The sequence below is a fragment of the Budorcas taxicolor genome, chromosome 10, assembly GCF_023091745.1.
Source record: "Budorcas taxicolor isolate Tak-1 chromosome 10, Takin1.1, whole genome shotgun sequence".
NCBI lineage: Eukaryota > Metazoa > Chordata > Mammalia > Artiodactyla > Bovidae > Budorcas > Budorcas taxicolor.
Window position 1 is genome coordinate 69,996,458 of NC_068919.1, and position 19,493 is coordinate 70,015,950.

A 19,493-nucleotide genomic window follows, 5' to 3' on the forward strand; every position below is an offset into this window, starting at 1 on the left:
AAAAAAGATAACTAGAGAAGAGTAAAAATGTGCAACTAGAGTCTTATAAATAGTATAACAACAATGACAACAACAATAAAATATATCTAAGTTTCTGCGGGTGTTTTCTAGGTGCTGGGCACTGGGCCATATACTTCACGTAGATCATCTCATTTATCATTCATGCAATCTTACAAGGTGGGTACTACTATCATTCCTCACTTTATAGGGATGGGAGCAGAGAGATATTAAATAACTCAGCCCTGGTCATAGAGCTAACAAGAGGCAAAACAACCAAAGTAGTCTATCTGCTGAGACTGTGTGCTTAACCACTCTCCTCTGTCCCTTCACATCACCTTCCTTACTGGTCCACATAGGCACCTGGCTGAGCAAGCCTCATTGTCACAAATCTTGACAATTATACTCTAGTGACTTCACATGACTGGAATGAAAAACTTTGTTTCTGTTCAATGAACAAAATATCAAACTAACAAATACATCTAGAGCCAAGAGAACTCACACAATTTAATTTTGTGGGAAATAACTTCCATGGACTCTAGGAACCAACAAGCACTCTTATTTTTTCCAACTTTGGGGCACTATTAATTAAGATAACATACAGTACTTATGATATAAATAAGTTTTTTTTTTTTTACCATCTCTGAGTTTCTCTTTCCATGTTCTCATTCAAGATTTTTATTTGTTTCCGATATACTTCCTTTGTTGCTCTAAAAATAAGAAAAACATATTGGATTTTGCATTTATGGGAGCTGTTAAATGTATGATAGACTTAACGTATAATTCTTCACAATAATGCAAACTTATTGTGGTAGCACAATAAGGCTACCATCTAATTGGGAGACAAAACGAACCAGCACAACTGAAGATTTTAGTACCAGACTAATGGAAAAACAATTACAACATTTTGGCCAATGCAAACTGATTTTGCAAGTTTTGAAGCCAAGAATAAGGAAGAACAGATTTTGGTGAGGCAGTTGAGGACACGTTATTAAAGAATAACATTTAATAGAGGGGGGAACATGGAGGTGATATCTCACCAAGGAAAAGACATCATCATTTGCAAACACACAGAGGAAAGGAGTAGCTAGTCAGGACGCTTGGAACTAAGACAAACATTGCATACAGAGGACATGAAGGGAAATAACCCTATGACATAGGAAGGGTTTAGGTCAACAAATTGTTGAGGAACTCTGGATTTTGGACTGAGTTCTGATTTGCTGCAATGTATAATTTAGACATTATACACTGGTATAGGGGCCTTCCCTCGTAGCTCAGATGGTAAAGAACCTGCCTGCAATGTGGAGACTCAGGTTCAATCCCTGGGCTGGGGAAGATCCCCTGGAGAAGGAAATGGCAACCCACTCCAGTATTCTTGACTGGGAAATCCCATGGACAGAGGAGCCTGGTGGGCTACAGTCCATAGGATCTCAAAAGGGTCAGACATGACTGAGCTACTGTAAATTTCACTTTCTCCCATAACTTAGAAAGCCAATATAGATTCTGGAATTAGGGATAAGTAGTAATTAAGAACGGAAGATGTGCTTGTGGATCTGGGGTAGAGGGGAATGTGGAGACTCTAACGTAGGTATTAGAAGCAGCTTATGTAGAACTCAGCACCTGTCTATCCTTTCATTGAAAGATTCAATGATAATGACCTTTCTGGACTGTAAAACAGAGATAGCCAATTATGAACCTCCTTTTCTATAGTATATTCCAAATTTTATAGGTTTGTTACCATTTATTAAGAAATAAATGCAGAAGAATGAAGATTAAAATGTTCAAAGGCAATAAACATACCGATGGAGCTCGCTGAGAGTAATAAATAAACATACCGATGAAGCTCGCTGAGAGTAATAAGTCCTTCTTCCATATTTTTGATGTCTACTTTTCTTTTTGATAGGAAGTTTTCTTTCTGAGCTATAAATGCCAGTTGTTTTTTATTTCTACCATGAAAAAATAGTTATCATAAGTTGAACGTTGAAATCATTTTTAACTCCTTAGCATAAGAAAATATGCAATAAAAAACAAGGATTCAAAAAGTAGTTTGAAAATTTCAGTTCAGGAACTATTTACCAGATAAATTAGTAAAAAATAGAAACAAAGTTTTTTCCTATTAGTGGCTAACTCTAAATTTATGAAAATCTTCAAGCCATGAAAAGAATATTAATTGTAAAAGGAACCATAAACGCATGAGAATAGTTCAATAGCACTTTGCCTTGCTGAGTGAGTGTGTCTCTTTTAATGAATTTATCAATTCTGGTATTTTATTTTGGAAAATGTGAAGGAATCAATCAGACTAACTTCAGATAATGGTCTACCTCTTCCTAGCAGTGCGATCTTGAAAAGAGACTTCACCTATGGATGAGCCTCAGTTTTGCCATCCATAAAATGGGGACCATAATACCTATCTCACTGGTTATAAAAAAGTAAATGAAATGTAAAGTGCTGAAGCCAGTGAGCAGCACCCATGAGAAATTCTATGAAAAGTGATGATTTTTTGTCCCTAACTTACAGAGTGAGTAATGGAAAGTTTATGATTTTGTTCAAATTTCCAGACATTGATAGGAGGCACATGCCTGCAACAGGAAGTACTTTATCTAAGCATCTCATCTTCTTCAAAACGTCTATGGACTGAATTGTGTTCTCCTGCAAATTCATATGTTGAAGCCCTAGCCCCCAGTGAAATGGTATTTGAAGACGGGGCCTTTGGAAAGAGATTAGATCTATATGAGGTCATGAGGGTAAAGTCCTCATGGTGAGATTAGTGCCCTCGTAAGCAGAGATACCAGACAGCTCTGTCTCTCTATCTCCCTTCTGTGAGAAGATGGTTGACCAGCTTCTTTATGCAAGTTAGGAAGAGAGTTCTCACCAGAATCTGGCCATGCTGGCACCCAGATGTCAGACGTCCAGCCTCCAGAACTATGAGAAATAAATTTCTGTCATTTAAATCTCTCTGTCTATGGCAATTTGTTATGGCAGCCCAAGCTGAAGTGGACAAATACCAATAACAGTAGTAAACGTTTCAGGACTACAATTGTTTGTTACCAGAACATTTTATGATTCATACTGATAACTTCGTATCGATCCAAGGAAGTTATTGTCTGAAGAATACTAACTGTATCATTCTTAGTAGGCTCTTCAACTGGATGAGAAATGATGATTGTAGTAACTCTGTATTGCAAATGCTACAACAATGACCATAAATTCAGCTTCACATAAGTGGGTCTGTACACCATAATTACACTTCCATGTGACTTAATTTTAAGTGTGCTGCTGCCGCTAAGTCGTTTGAGTCATGTCCGACTCTTTGTGACCCCATAGAGGGCAGCCCACCAGGCTCTGCCATCCCTGGGATTCACCAGGCAAGAACACTGGAGTGGGTTGCCGTTTCCTTCTCCAATGCATGAAAGTGAAAAGTGAAAGTGAAGTCTCTCAGTCGTTTCCGACTCTTCGCGACCCCATGGACTGCAGCCTACCAGGCTCCTCCATCCATGGGATTCTTCAGGCAAGAGTACTGAGTGGGTTGCCATTGCCTTCTCCGGATTATTACTTATATAATTCATTAGGAAAACACTGGTGAATGCCCATTACCTGCTAAGCAATGGACAAGATCCTGAGGATACAGTGCTAAGATGGAGCAACTGTGCTGATCTGTCATAGCTCAGTGGGACAAAGTGATGTGTACGCAGGTGATAACAATGCGATGACTAATGAAAAGGAGTGACCTCAGAGGGATGTTTCATAGGGATCATTCTGGTGAGAAGGAGATAGATAAGTTAGGGGTGGTAAAATAGAAAGTGGGAAGAACTTCTGAGAGGCAAGCCAAAGCAAAGAGGCTAAAAGTGGGTGAAAACAGTGGAGCTGGATAGGAGGACAGGATATATTTGAGAAATATTTGGGAGGTGGAACTGACAAACATTGGTGCTTCCTGGTAAAATACAGGAGTTTCCTTGAATAATTTACCAGTCTCTGGGTTAGGGGACTATGTCAATGACCAGACCTTTTTCTGAGACAGGAAATTTAAGTGCAGAGCCAGTTTCTGATGACAGTAGATCTCAGTTTCTCTAGGCCGTCTTATGGAGTAAGAACACGGTTATTCTTTCAAGAATCTAACGTAGAAGTAAAAATAATAGGCTTGCGGTTTATAGATTTGATCTGACCCATATGAGGAAAGCATTATTCAGTATGTACAGAGGCAAATTCGGGGCATATTTATGACTGGATAAAGAATATTTCACTGTTGTCAATAGATTTTAAAACTAGGATAAGCTTAAATGGAGACGCAACCCATAACTATAGTATGTCGAATCGTGTATAGCTCATGGATAGAAACATACTCAGAATAAATTTTCCGTTTCTGCATGAAAACTTTATCCTCTTCGCTTAAGACAATCTTATATTGTCTGGAAACTGTTTGCAATTTCTCCCGTAGAGCTTTGTTCTCTAAACGACATTTGTGTAACTTTTCAGTCATCTAGGGGAAAATAAAAGGAATTGAAGTAGAGGATTTGTGACATGGTTTCTTTGATGGGCAACTCACTAGAGCACTGGGCATATGACTTAACACTCATATAAGACTATGCCTTAAATGTTGAGTGATTTAATTCTACATCAGATATTAATTGTACACTTGGGGCCTCAAATATAACAAATGTGTAGAAAGGTAATAAACACTGATGAGAAACCATAAAGTAATAATTCAAATTGAAATAAGAATTAATAAAGTAGGATCATTCAGCAAGATATGTATGTCCTTTTCCCAGAAGATAAACTATACCAGGGGGGGAAAAATAACATCAGTAGGAATTCTTGCTCAAAACCTCTTTGATTAGATATTATGCTTACCCTTTCTTAAATATTTCTATTCAAAGACAAAAGACAGCAAACATTAGTTTTCTGAATGAGGTAAGAACTTGGTGCTTGGATGTCTCTACTAAATGGCTTCAAATGAGGTAAAAAAAGGAAGGAATGGTGGGCTAAGGATCGCTGAAATAGCAGGATGAAAAGGGATCTTAAACATGTTGCAGAATAAGATAATGAGGTTCAATTCAGTTCAGTTCAGTCACTCAGTCGTGTCCGACTCTTTGCAACCCCATGAATCGCAGCACGCCAGGCCTCCCTGTCCATCACCAATTCCCGGAGTTCACTCAGACTCAGGTCCATTGAGTCAGTGATGCCATCCAGCCATTTCATCCTCTGTCGTCCCCTTCTCCTCCTGCCCCCAATCCCTCCCAGCATCAGAGTCTTTTCCAACGAGTCAACTCTTCGTACTGGAGTTTCAGCTTTAGCATCATTCCTTCCAAAGAAATCCCAGGGCTGATCTCCTTCAGAATGGATTGGTTGGATCTCCTTGCAGTCCAAGGGATTCTCAAGAGTCTTCTCCAACACCACAGTTCAAGAGCATCAATTCTTTGGCGCTCAGCCTTCTTCACAGTCCAATTCTCACATCCATACATGACCACAGGAAAAACCATAGCCTTGACTAGAGGGACCTTAGTCGGCAAAGTAATGTCTCTGCTTTTGAATATGCTATCTAGGTTGATCATAACTTTTCTTCCAAGGAGTAAGCGTCTTTTAATTTCATGGTTGCAATCACCATCTGCAGTGATTTTGGAGCCCAAAAAAATAAAGTCTGACACTGTTTCCACTGTTTCCCCATCTATTTCCCTTGAAGAGATGGGACCGGATGCCATGATCTTCGTTTTCTGAATGTTGAGCTTTAAGCCAACTTTTTCACTCTCCTCTTTCACTTTCATCAAGAGGCTTTTTAGGTCCTCTTCACTTTCTGCCATAAGGGTGGTGTCATCTGCATATCTGAGGTTATTGATATTTCTTCCGGCAATCTTGATTCCAGCTTGTGTTTCTTCCAGTCCAGCATTTCTCATGATGTACTCTGCATAGAAGTTAAATAAGCAGGGTGACAATATACAGCCTTGACGTACTCCTTTTCCTATTTGGAACCAGTCTGTTGTTCCATGTCCAGTTCTAACTGCTGCTTCCTGACCTGCATACAGATTTCTCAAGAGGCAGGTCAGGTGGTCTGGTGTTCCCATCTCTGTCAGAATTTTCCACAGTTTATTGTGATCCACACAGTCAAAGGCTTTGGCATAGTCATGAGGTTAGTAGGCCTAATTCTATAAAAAAGCAAAAGTCCAGACTGGTAAACCTAGCACTGAAAACTTTCATTCTGATATTGGTGGTTATAGTTTAGTCAGTAAGTCATGTCCACCTTTTGTGACCCCATGGCCTGCAGGCCACCAGGCTCCTCTGTCCATTGGACTTCCCAGGCAAGAATACTGGAGTGGGTTACTATTTCCTTCTCCAGGGGATCTTCCTGACCCAGGAATTGAACCCACATCTCCTGCACTGCAGGTGGTCTCCAGCACTCAGGCAGATTCTTTATGACTGAGCCAGCAGGAAAGTCCTTTTAGTCTGAGGACATTTATTAATATAGAAAAAATCATTTGGAAACTGAGGTTTGGTTCTCTTACTTGACACAGGGGACAAAAGTAAACACTTAGAGCTCATCCAGGTATTAAGCCTGATAAAACCTTCCACCACTTTAGTCTGGGATCCCAAAGAGCTTCACTGTCTGAAAAAAAGTGAATTAAAAGCTAACAAGCATGGTTAGTCATTCACTCATGCAATGGATTGTAGCCTTCTAAGTTCCTCATCCATGGAATTCTCCAGGCAAGAATACTGAAGTGGGTAACCATTCCCTTTTTCCAGTAGTCATGTATGGATGTGAGAGTTGGACTATAAAGAAAGCTGAATGCTGAAGAATTGATGCTTTTGAACTGTAGTGTTGGAGAAGACTCTTGAGAGTCACTTGGACTGCAAGGAGATCAAACTAGTCCATCTTAAAGGAACTCAGTCCTGAATATTCACTGGAAGGACTGATGCTGAAGCTGAAACTCCAATACTTTGGCCATGTGATGTGAAGAACTGACTCACTGGAAAAGACTCGGGGAAAGATTGAAGGCAGGAGGAGAAGGGGACGACAGAGGATGAGGTGGTTGGATGGCATCACTGACTTGGACATAAGTTTGAGCAAGCTGCAGGAGTTGGTGATGGACAGGGAAGCCTGGCATGCTGCAGTCTATGGACTGAGCGACTGAACAGAACTGGACTGAAGTACGGTTAAGTGTGACTTCAGTCACCAGGGAACCTAAAGGTAGATTAAGAAAGTTTGGAACTGGTAACATCCCAGGAATCTGACAAAAGTGAATGAAATCTGTTTCTGAGAAATATACTGTCATCCTAGACCTCAAATTGTTTCTACAAACACCTTTTTTGAAGAACACTATCCAGTTTCCTACCAGGAACAGAAGGAAACAAGACAGCATGAACAAAAACTAGCAGAAACTATAGATAAAAAGAAATAGTCCTACAAAAATACCAGACATTGGAAATAGACACTGAAATACAGAAGTACTGTACTTATTATGATCAAAGAAATCCTAGACATGCTTGAAAAATATGGCAAGGATTCGGAAACAATGAAGATTGACAAAAGCAGAGCTGAAAATTTACCAACTCAAAAATACAAAAACCAAATTAAGAATTGAAATGAGACCATTCTCCCCAGAATGCAGCTAAGGGAGACAAAAACTAGAAAACAGAGAAGAGCAAGTAAGAAACAGACAGGATATTTTATTAGTACACATAATTGTGTACACAGAATTGGAGTAGTGGAAAAAGCATGGGATAAAAGAAATACATGAACAGCTAACAGCTGAAAAATTTGCAGAACTTATAAAATACAGCAATTCACAGATTTTAAGGTATCCAATAAATCCCAAGCAGGATAAACAAAAAGAAAAACTTGGACATATCATAGTGAAATTAAATAATTAAGTCAAAGAGAACAAATAAACCTAAGATAAATGAAAGATATGCTGTATTCGTGGACTAGAAACTTTAGTATTGTAAAAGTGCAAAATCTTCCCCAAATTGATCTACAGATTTCATTCAATCCCAATCAAAATCCAAACAGGTCTTTTGGGCAGCATTCTTTCTGCTTCTATTTGTATTGAACACATTATTCCACACCCTCACTTTCAGTCTCAGTGTGTCTTTAGATATGAAGCTGCTGCTGCTGCTGCTGCTGCTAAGTTGATTCAGTAGTGTCCAACTCTGTGCGACCCCGTAGACGGCAGCTTACCAAGCTCCTCTGTCCCTGGGATTCTCCAGGGAAGAACACTGGAGTGGGTTGCCATTTCCTTCTCCAGTGCATGAAAGTGAAAAGTGAAAGTGAAGTCACTCAGTCATGTCTGACTCTTCGAGACCCCATGAACTGCAGCCCACCAGGCCCCCTCCGTCCATGGGATTTTCCAGGCAAGAGTACTAGAGTGAGTTGCCATTGCCTTCTCTGGATATGAAGCTAGTCTCTTGTAAGCAGCCTATATAGACATTAAAAAAAAAAAAATCCATCAGCCACTCCATATCTTTGATTGGAGTATTTTCCCATTTACCTTTAAAGCAGTTACTGATAGATATATATTTATTGATGCTTCCTCGGTGGCTCAGTGGTAAAGAATCTTCCTGCCAATGCAGGAGATGCGGTTCAATCCCTGGGTCTAGGTTGGGAAGATCCCCTGGAGAAGGAAATGGCAACCCACTCCAGTCTGGGAAATCCCATGGACAGAGAAGTTTGATGGGCTACAGTCCGTGGAGCTGCAAAAGAGTCAGACACAGCTTTGTAGCTAAAACAACAACATGTACTTATCAACATTGTGTTGTTTATTTTCTGGTTGTTTTGGTAGTTTTTGTTCATGCTTCATCTTTTGTTCTCTCCCCTTGTGATGTGATTACTATCTTTAGTGTGATGTTTAGATTCCTTTCTCTCTTTTCTGTGTGCGTCTATTACAAATTTTCTGTCTATGGTTACCATGACATATACACATAGCAGGGCTGCTCTGGTGGCTCAGATGGTTCAAGAATCTGCCTGCAATGCAGGAGTTCAGTCCCTGGGTCAGGAAGAGCCCCTGGAGAAGGGAATGGTCACCTATTGCAGTATTCTTGCCTGGAGAATTCCATGGACAGAGGAGCCTGGCAGGCTATATATAGTCCATGGGTCATAAAGAGTCAGACATGATGAAGCAATGAGCACTTTCACTTCATACACATAACAAGGTTTATACACGTGTGATTAAGTTAACTCAGCAGTGGCCACAGGACTGAAAAAGGTCAGTTTTCATTCCAATCCCACAGGAAGGAAATGCCAAAGAATGCTCAAACTACCGCACAATTGCACTCATCTCACACGCTAGTATTGGAGAAGGAAATGGCAACCCACTCCAGTGTTCTTGCCTGGAAAATCCCAGGGACAGGGGAGCCTGGTGGGCTGCCGTCTATGGGGTTGCACAGAGTCGGACACAACTGAAATGACTTAGCAGCAGCAGCAGCAGCAGCACACACTAGTAAAGTAATGCTCAAAATTCTCCAAGCCAGGCTTCAGCAATATGTGAACTGTGAACTTCCAGATGTTCAAGCTGGTTTTAGAAAAGGCAGAGGAACCAGAGATCAAATTGCCAACATCTGCTGGATCATCGAAAAAGCAAGAGAGTTCCAGAAAAACATCTATTTCTGCTTTATTGACTATGCCAAAGCCTTTGACTGTGTGGATTACAATAAAATGTGGAAAATTCTGACAGAGATGGGAATACCAGACCACCTGAACCTGCCTCTTGAGAAACCTGAATGCAGGTTAGTAAGCAACAGTTAGAACAGGACATGGAACAACAGACTGGTTCCAAATGGGAAAAGGAGTATGTCAAGGCTGTATATTGTCACCCTGCTTATTTAACTTATATGCAGGGTACATCATGAGAAACACTGGGCTGGATGAAGCACAAGCTGGAATCAGGATTGCCAGGAGAAGTATCAATAACCTCAGATATGCAGACAACGCCACCCTTATGGCAGAAAGTGAAGAAGAACTAAAGAGCCTCTTGATGAAAGTGAAAGTGGAGAGTGAAAAAGTTGGCTTAAAGCTCAACATTCAGAAAACGAAGATCATGGCATCCGGTCTCATCACTTCAAGGGAAATAGATGGGGAAACAGTGGAAACGGTGTCAGACTTTATTTTTTTGGGCTCCAAAATCACTGCAGATGGTGACTGCAGCCATGAAATTAAAAGATGCTTACTCCTTGGAAGGAAAGTTATGACCAACCTAGATAGCATATTTAAAAGCAGAGACATTACTTTGCTGACTAAGGTCCATCTAGTCAAGGCTATGGTTTTTCCAGTGGTCATGTATGGATGTGAGAGTTGGACTATAAAGAAAGCTGAGTGCTGAAGAATTGATGCTTTTGAACTGTGGTGTTGGAGAAGACTCTTGAGCTTTCCTTGGGCTGCAAGGAGATCCAACCAGTCCTTCCTAAAGGAAATCACTCCTGAATATTCATTGGAAGGACTGATGCTAAAGCTGAAACTCCAATACTTTGGCCACCTGATGCAAAGAAATGACTCATTTGAAAAGACGCTGATGCTGGGAGGGATTGGGGGCAGGAGGAGAAGGGGATGACAGAAGATGAGATGGTTGGATGGCATCACCAACTCAATGGACATGAGTTTGGGTAGGCTCCAGGAGTTGGTGATGGACAGGAAGTCGTGGCATGCTGCAGTTTGTGGGGTGGCAAAGAGTCAGACACGACTGAGCAACTGAACTGAACTGAACTGAAGTTAATGATCTTAAGTTTGAACACATTCTAACAACTCTGCATTTTTACTACCCCTACACATTTAGTATGTTTGACGTCATATTGTCCATCTTTTTGGCTTTTGTATAACTTAAGTATTTATTGTGGATAGATGATTTTACTGCATTTTTATTTTGACCTTCCCACTAGCTTTATAAGTGGTTGACCTTTACTCTATGCTTGCCTTTACCAGTGAAATTTTTCCTTTTGTAATTTTCATATTTCTAGCTATGGTCTTTTCTATTTAGAGAGGTCCCTTTAACATCTCTTGTAAAGTAGGTTTAGTACTGCTGAACTCTTTCAGCTTTTGCATATCTATAAAACTCCATCTTTCATTAAAATCTGAATGACAGCCTTGCCAAGTAGAGAACTGGGTGTATGTTTTATCCTTTCATCACTTTAAATTTATCATGCCACTTTTTTTCTGGCCTAGAAAGCTTCTGCTAAAACATCAGCTGATAGTTTTCTCAGAGTTCCCTTGTATACAGCCAGTTGTTTTTCTTTTGCAGCTTTTAAGAGTCTCTCTTTATCTTTATTTTTTTGCCATTTTCATTACAATGTGTCTTGGTGTAGTCCTCTTTGGGTTCATCTTGTTTGGGAATTTTTGTGCTTCCTGGACTTAGATATCTATTTTCTTTCTCAGGTTAGGGTAATTTTCAGCTATTATTTATTTAATTATCTTCTCTGCCCCTTTCTCTCTCTCCTCTTTCTGGGACCCCCTATAATCTGAATATTAGAGCACACTGATGCTGTCCCAGAGGTCTTTTAAACGATCCTCATTTAAAAAAAAAACAAAACTTTTTTTTATGCTCAGCTTAGGTGATTTTCACTATTTTCTTCCAGATTTCTGATAAGATCTTTAAATCAGTTACTGTGAACGATCATGATCATAATTATTATTAGTTAATGAAAATAATACTATCTTGAGAAAATTTCACATTTTCACACATACTTAAAATGTTAACTAAAAATTAATTATACTTAAAGCCATCATTTCTATCTTCCTACCTGTTTTATCTTCATCAGTAATTCATTTTTTTCAAAATGTGATGAATCATCCAGTTTTTCCTTATTATTCTTAAAAAAAAGCCTATGAACAAAGGAAACCAAATAAATTCCTATTAAGACATGTTTTCCAGAAAAACCACATTTACTTATGATATCAGGAACTTCCAGTCCATCTCCCTATGCAACATATTTATTTACTATTCATTAAAATAAACAAAAATTTTACTCTTTTGATATGATGTATTAGTATTTATTTATACATTAATTTAAGAAGCAATTTTTGAATACCTACACTCTGAACATGATATAGATACTGGAGAAACAGCACAGGCAAAGTCTCTACCATCATGGAAATTATACTCTAGTGAAGTAGGCAGAATAGAAGCAAGTTATCAAAAAATATATATTTCAGATAATGTTAAATGATCCAAAGACCGCAAAGTAGGGTAAAGTATAGCAAAGTCCTGAGAATGATGATGGTAGTGTAGACAGGTGATTAGGGAACATCTCTTAGAATAATTTGTGAAAGACCTGAAGGATGAGAAGGAGCCCAGATATGTGAAGACCTTAAGGAAGAGTTTTTCATATAGAAAGAACAGCAGGTGATAATAACCTGGACAGGAACATGCTTGGTGTATTAGATGAAGACAAGAGTTTGAAAAGGCTGAAGAGACAGACACAGCCCAGATCACATAGGGTCTTGAGAACAAGGTGGAAGTTCAGATTTTATTTTGAAGGAAATCAGGGGAGGACTTTTTAAGGAAAGGAATGACAGGAACTGATTCACATCTTGTAAGATGACTGGCTACTTAGTAGAGAAAGACAATAGTACAGGAAGACAGACTATGTAGCAGTCTATGGCAAGAGTCTAGAAGAGATAATGGTGGCTAGGCTGAGGCTGTAGTGGTGGAGCTGGTGAGAAGTAGTTGGACTCAGGACATATTTTGAAGATTAAGGCAATAGGACAAGCTTTTGGATTTGGCTTGAGTTAGAGTTGGATTCAGAGAAGGCAATGGCACCCCACTCCAATACTCTTGCCTGGAAAATCCCAGGGATGGAGGAGCCTGGTGGGCTGCCATCTATGGGGTCACACAGAGTCGGACACGACTGAAGTGACTTAGCAGCAGCAGCAGAGTTGGATTAGGGTTAGGTTAGGTTAGTTACCTAGTTGAGTTAGGGTTAGGTAGTGAGGAAAACTAGAATGGTGGATGACTTCTAGTTTTTTGGCTGGAGTAATTAGGTAAACAGTGATATGGAAGACTAAAGGAAGAGCTATTTCAAGGAGATGGGAAATTATGAATTCTGTTTGGGACATGTATATTTGAGATATCCTTTAAGTGTGGTGGCTCAGATGGTAAAGAATCTGCCCTCAATGTGGGAGAACTGGGTTTGATCCCTAAGTCAGGAAGATCCCTGGAGTAGAAATGGCAACTCACTCCAGTATGCTTGCCTGGAGAATTCCATGGATGGAGGATCCTGATGGGCTATAGTCCATGGGATCGCAAAAAGTCAGACACAACTGAGAAACTATCACTTCAATTCTCCAAGTGCAAAGGTCAAATAAGCTGCAGACTGTATGCATGTAGAGGGCAGGGCTGAATGTATAAATATGGAAGTCATTGGGGGTACAGAAAGAATGAGACTGAATGAAGACATGTATGGGGAGTATGAGTACAGAATAGAGGATAGTGAATGGCTGAGAAGTCCAAAATTTAGAGACAGAAAGAAGAAATGGTTCAAGTATAGGGTCCTGAGACAGAGCAGTGTGGTAAGTGAAATAAGAGAAGGTGATGTTTGGGAAGCCAAATGAAGAAACCATTTCAAGAAGATGAAAGTAAGCATCTGTGTCAAATTTTATTAAGAATTCAAAAACTTTAGACCAGATCACTGAAATTTGGCAGGATGAAAGTCATTGGTGACCTTGGCAATTTTGAAACCACTTCAGCACTTTAAAGGAAAAAAAGCATCTATAATTGTTACAGCCTCCTGCACTATAATGGCAAGTCTATACTTTGGGTCACAAATTGGATGTCATTTACGTACAATATTTAGTTTCTAATCTCTCAGTTCCCATATGCTGATAACCAGGTCAGTGACAAAGAAAGGTCATAGCAATTTAGAAAGATAGGTACTGATTTTCCTTTTATTATGCAAATACATCATTATGGATATTAATAATAACAAAGAAGAAAGATTAAACTAGCAGTGCCTCCCATGGACTTGTAGTAAATTTTAGGTACTCTTAACTGTCCACATAATTTAAATTAATTTAAATTTAATTAAATTTCCACATATTTAATCTAAACTTGGAATTGAGTATTTTTTTTTTTCTCAATATTTTGACCTCAAAATAGATGATCAGCTTGCAAGTTAAAGAATTCATGGTGGGCGGGACACGGGGAATTAAGACTTATAGATCATTAAGAAGATAACCTATGCAAATTATTTAGTTTCTTGTTTAATTTAAAGAATCTTATAGATATTAAGAAGATAACCTATGCAAATTATTTAGCTTCTTGTTTAATTTAAAGAATCTTATAGATATTATAAAAATAACATCTTGATTCTTTAAATTCACCAAACAAGAACTGAGCTGCTTCTCTCTACCACCAAAGTTAGAAAAAAGGAACTAAGTAAGAAAATAAAAATACAGAGAATTTTCTTTTAATTTGCCAAGTAATAAAGAGGAAAAAGTAAAGTTTTATTAATAAAAAGGGGGGAGGTAAATATCCTCAATCACCAAATTAGTCAAAAGCACTTTTTCTCAGTGAGATTCTACATGAAAACTCTTAAAAAACTGGAATTTAAAAAAAAAAAAAAAGGTGAGCCATTCAAAATGAAAGATCAGTGAATCCCCATTTCCTTCTTTTTAAAAAAATTTTTATTTATTTTATTTATTCATTTTTGACCGAGCTGGGTCTTTGCTGCATGGGCTTTTCTCCAGTTACAGTGAGCAGGGACCCCTCTGGCTGTGATACACAGGCTTCTCACCGTGCTGGCTGCTTCTGCTTCAGAACATGGGCTCCCGGACACACATACCTCAGTAACTGCAGCATCTGAGCTCAGTAGTTACAGATCCCCAGCTCTAGAGCACAGGCTCAACAGCTGTGGTGCATGGGCTTAGCTACTCCAAGGCCTGTGGGATCTTCCCAGACCAGAGATCGAACCTGTGTCTCTTGCACTGGCAGGTGGATTCTTTACCATTGAGCCAACCAGGGAAGCCCCCCATCTCCTTCTGGAACACACTTTTAAAACTAGTTAGCTAACATGGAGAAGGAAATGGCAACCCACTCCAGTATTCTTGCCTAGAGAATCCTGTGGACAGAGGAGCCTGGTGGGCTGCTGTCCATAGGGTCACATAGAGTCAGACATGACTGAAGTGACTAGCATGCATGCATGCGTTGGAGGAGGAAATGGCAACCCACTTCAGTATTCTTGCCTGGAGAATCCCAGGGATGGAAGAGCCTGGTGGGCTGCCATCTATGGGGTTGCACAGAGTCGGACATGACTGAAGCGACTTATCAGTATCAGCTAACATGAAGACTGCTTATAAATTTAAAATTTTTCATCAGTGTAACAGCAAGGCTTTTAATGATAACCCCTAGAAATAATTTCACGAGTTAATCTGTAAATTCCATGATGATTCTCTGCCTGGTATTTAAGAAATAGATATCAACTCAAACTAACTTTGTCAAAGAAAAAGATTTTTTTATTCTGATTTTTAATTGTTGTGTTACTTGAGCTTTTTGTTTTTAAATCTAGTACTGAGTATAGAGATTATTGCATATTTTATGGACAGTTGATGGTAGGGTAGCACTGTGGTACAATTGTTATTTTAGAGATGTAACTTTAAGTGCAATACATTCAAATCTATGTAGAAAAGAGTCATATTATAATAGGATTCTATATGTGAAATTACATGTCTTTTTTGGAAACTGTTCAGACCACAATTTGTCTTTTAAACTGTCGGCAAACCCTAGGGGTAAGCCCAGAAGCCATATTTATATTGAAAGACCCCACCTTCCTGTCCAGAGCTGAGCTAAACAGTATTTGTTGGGAAATCTGGGAATTCTCCTGGGAGAATCTGTTAGTCAGTCTCTAAAGTAGATGAACCTGTGCCAGGTAAACTCAGAGTGTTTAGAATAGCCATGCTTAGCCACGGGCTCACCGAGAAGACAACACAGCATGTAGATAAAGAGAATCATAAAAGGAAGCAAAGACTGTGACCTTTGAAATGGAAGGAATATTTTCTTATGTTTCTGGTTTCCGTTCCTTGGGTAAAAGTTTTTGCCTTGAGGCTTCCCTGTATTTTCTCAAGTTCTGCAAGTCCTCTTTGACTATGAACAACAATTGTAACAGCATGGTTAGGTGAGTTTGTAGCATTACAGCAATGCCTTCCTCCAGGGGCATATTTGTTTAAAGGGAGTAAGGAACTGAAATGAGGATAATCCATACCCCAAAATCCATCCCTCTTCCTAAATTAAACACATCATCCTCAATTGTTTCTCCTAATCATTTGAAAAACTGGTTAATTTCAAAATGAAGATGTGGTTCTGTAAAGCTGAAAATCACAGATACTTTAGTAAACTAAGAGAATATAATTTTCATCTAATATTAGAAAAAATTTTCTAATGAAAGCAACATCACATCTAGAAATGCTTCAGTGAAAAGAAAGTATTATCCTTACATTTTATCCTCCAGGATCTTACAAGATTTCTTCATGTCTTCAATTTTTTGTTCCCACTCTCTTATTGATTCCTGTAGTCGTGCTATTTCTAAATTGTGATCACTAAGAACCTGTTGAAAATTCAGTAAATCATCAAATGACTCATGACAGCAGTTCAATTCATTAAATATTCATGTATCATCCATTCATCTTTTATACTGGGAGTGCCTTTAGTTAAAATAAAAATCAATCATTATATTACTTGTTTCTTTAAAAAACAAACTGAGACAGAAGTAATCCTGAAATCATCAGAAAAAAAAAAACAAAATTTGGGAGGAAGAGAAATAAATTATAGCAATAGGAATGTAAAAACTATATAAAAAAACTTTAAAGACATGAATTCATCTTGAATACCATTTTAAAAATTAAATATACATTTTAATAATTATTTTCAAAATGTTATTCCAGAATACTGGAATGAGTATTATTTTAAAAGTCAAAACAAATCAGGTCTTTTGCCTTATTTGATAGCTATGTTCATGCTGAAGATTTTTTTCTTAATACTTAATCAGCATTTTGGAAATGGAAAAATTGGGTATGATGAAAAAATGTTATCATAATTAAATGAAAGAACTACGAATGAAGAAAATTCATAGTGAAACATTTTTATAACACAGTTTTAGTAAAGGAAAAGGGAAGGCAAATTTATTGGAGCTTAGATCTGCATTTCCACTTGCGAAGGAAAGTGGAGCTGAGAGGAAAGCTAATCAAACAGATTCCTTTGCTCTCTGCATAGAGTTACCCTGGGCAGATTATTTAACTTCCCCCAATCCCGCACACCAATGTGGGGTCAGAGAACATATGTCAGGGGTATAGAGGCACTCTCAGTCATGTCAGGTGAGACAGGTGAGTGAAAGCTCCCCAAACATTTTTTCTCTAAAGCACTCATATGACTGAACTTGTGGACCATAGTTCCAGAGTTAACAGGAGTTTGAAATCCTAGAACCCTCATCAAAAGTCAGTAGACTGTCCAAGGGACTCTGACTGATCATCAAGATTAGTGACTATATATGCTCAAGGCCCGTCCAGCCTGATATTCATTGCCTCTAGCCCTCTAACCTCCCCGCCCTAGACTGTAGGGCACCTTGAGAATCAATCATACACTGTTCTTTTCTGCCAGAATCACATTAGCTTGATCTGGTTGCAAAGTTTTCTAAACCAAAAGTGCCACATGAAGGGGAACCTGAAACTCCGAGTAGTCTCAAGTTCATGGCCAAAATGTTGTTTTCTAATCTCAGGAAATAACAACATCAACCACAACTTTACCAAATACAAAGCACTCAGCTAAAAGCCTTATAGGCATGACCTCATTCCTTCTCCACAAAAGTCCTTTGAAGTAGGCAGTCCTACGACCTCCGTACTATAGACAAGGAAACTCTGGGTTAGTAAAGCTGAGATTCAGATGCAGGTTTCTCTGATATGTATGTGAAGCTCATGCCCAGTCATGTCTGACTCTTTCAAGACCCCATGAACTGTAGCCTTCCAGGCTCCTCTGTCCGTGGAATTTTCCAGGCATGAATACTGGAGGGGATTGCCATTTTCTACTCCAGGGCATCTAACTGACCCAGGGATCGAACCTGCCTATCCTGAATTAGCAAGCTGGTTCTTTACCACTGAGCCACCTGGGAAGCCTCTATGATACTGCCATTGTGCTTTAAACACTATTCTCCACCAGTAAGGTGGGATGGAGTGTTGGATTGGGGGAGATAGAGAGACACTGGGTTTTCCTCATAGCTCAGTCGGTAAAGAATCTGCCTGCAGAGGAGGAGACCTGGGTTCAATCCCTGGGTCAGGACGATCCCCTGGAGAAGGAAATGGCAACCCACTCAAGGATTCTTGCTTGGAGGATCCAATGGACAGAGGAGTCTGGTGGGCTATAGTCCATGAGGTCGCAAGAGTTGGATATGACTTAGTAACCAAAGAGAGAGAGACACTTGAGGTGAGTATCCCTGCTACCTCAAGCCTTGTCTTATCTGGCCTTAGAGATCTGTGGAGTACAGGTTAAGGAACATATACTTCATTTTTCCAAGCTAACTGGTAAGTGTGACATAATTTATGAGGCCCTAAATTTATGCTTAGGCATGCAGATAAAATCTGTTTTATCCAACCCATCTTCTTCTTTGAACCTAGCTAGATTTATGCTTCCGTACTGCATTGATATTTGAAAAAAACAGATAATGATCTTGTATGCAGAGAAATTTTTTTGTTTTACTAGTGTTTTGTAATTGGATGTCATAATAGATGGATTGTAACTCTAATGGTCAAGGAAAAAAGTGTGGGTACTCAGTTGTGTCCGACTCTTCATGACCCCATGGACTGAAGCCCACCAGGCTCCTCTGTCCAAGGTATTCTCCAGGCAAGAATATTGGGAATGGGTCGCCATTTCCTCCTTCAGGGGATCTTCTCAACCCAGGGATCAAACCCATGTCTCCTGCATTGGCAGGTGGATTCTTCACTATTGAGCCACCAGGAAAGCCCATAATGGTCAGAACTACCCTATAAATGGAATTAACTGAACATTCTAACAAGAAATGTTACATATATATTAGTATTACTATTGCCCCATATAGTTTTACATGTAATTCTCAATACAGATGGAGGACTTCCCTGGTGGCACAGCAGTAAGGATCCACCTGCCAATGCAGGAGATGTGGGTTCGATCCCTGGATGGGAAAGATCCCCTAGAGCAGTGAATGGCAACCCACTCCAGTATTCTTGCCTGGAAAGTCCCATGGACACAGGAACCAGGTGGGCCACAGTCCATGAGGTCACAAAGAATCAGACATGACTTAGTGACTAAATAACAATTCAAAACAGATAGAAGAAATCACTAAAGACTCATTAATTCAACTAATTATGATAGATTACAGGTGTTTCTATTTTAATTAACATAGAAGTAGTATTAGCATTGACCTCTTCAACTATAGTCACCTCCATAAGCTCAGTTTTCTCATCTTTAAAATGAGGATAACCCTCATTTTAAAGTACTGACTATCACAGTACTGGCTTTTTCAATCAATGTTATCAATTTTTAAAAGTAAAAGTGCATATTAAT

The 19,493-nt window shown here is 39.1% G+C and overlaps 1 protein-coding gene across 1 annotated transcript in view; it reads right to left on the reverse strand.

Moving 5' to 3' along the window:
* Window positions 1-19,493, reverse strand: part of CCDC175 (coiled-coil domain containing 175) — a 79,929-nt gene that overhangs the window by 32,858 nt on the left and 27,578 nt on the right. The window contains exons 7-11 of the mRNA XM_052647372.1: window positions 16,400-16,509; window positions 11,713-11,794; window positions 4,338-4,474; window positions 1,833-1,943; window positions 636-707 (exon numbers count right to left, since the gene is read on the reverse strand). Of these exons, the coding sequence (XP_052503332.1) occupies window positions 636-707; window positions 1,833-1,943; window positions 4,338-4,474; window positions 11,713-11,794; window positions 16,400-16,509 (512 nt within the window). The remainder of the gene's footprint in view (window positions 1-635; window positions 708-1,832; window positions 1,944-4,337; window positions 4,475-11,712; window positions 11,795-16,399; window positions 16,510-19,493) is intronic.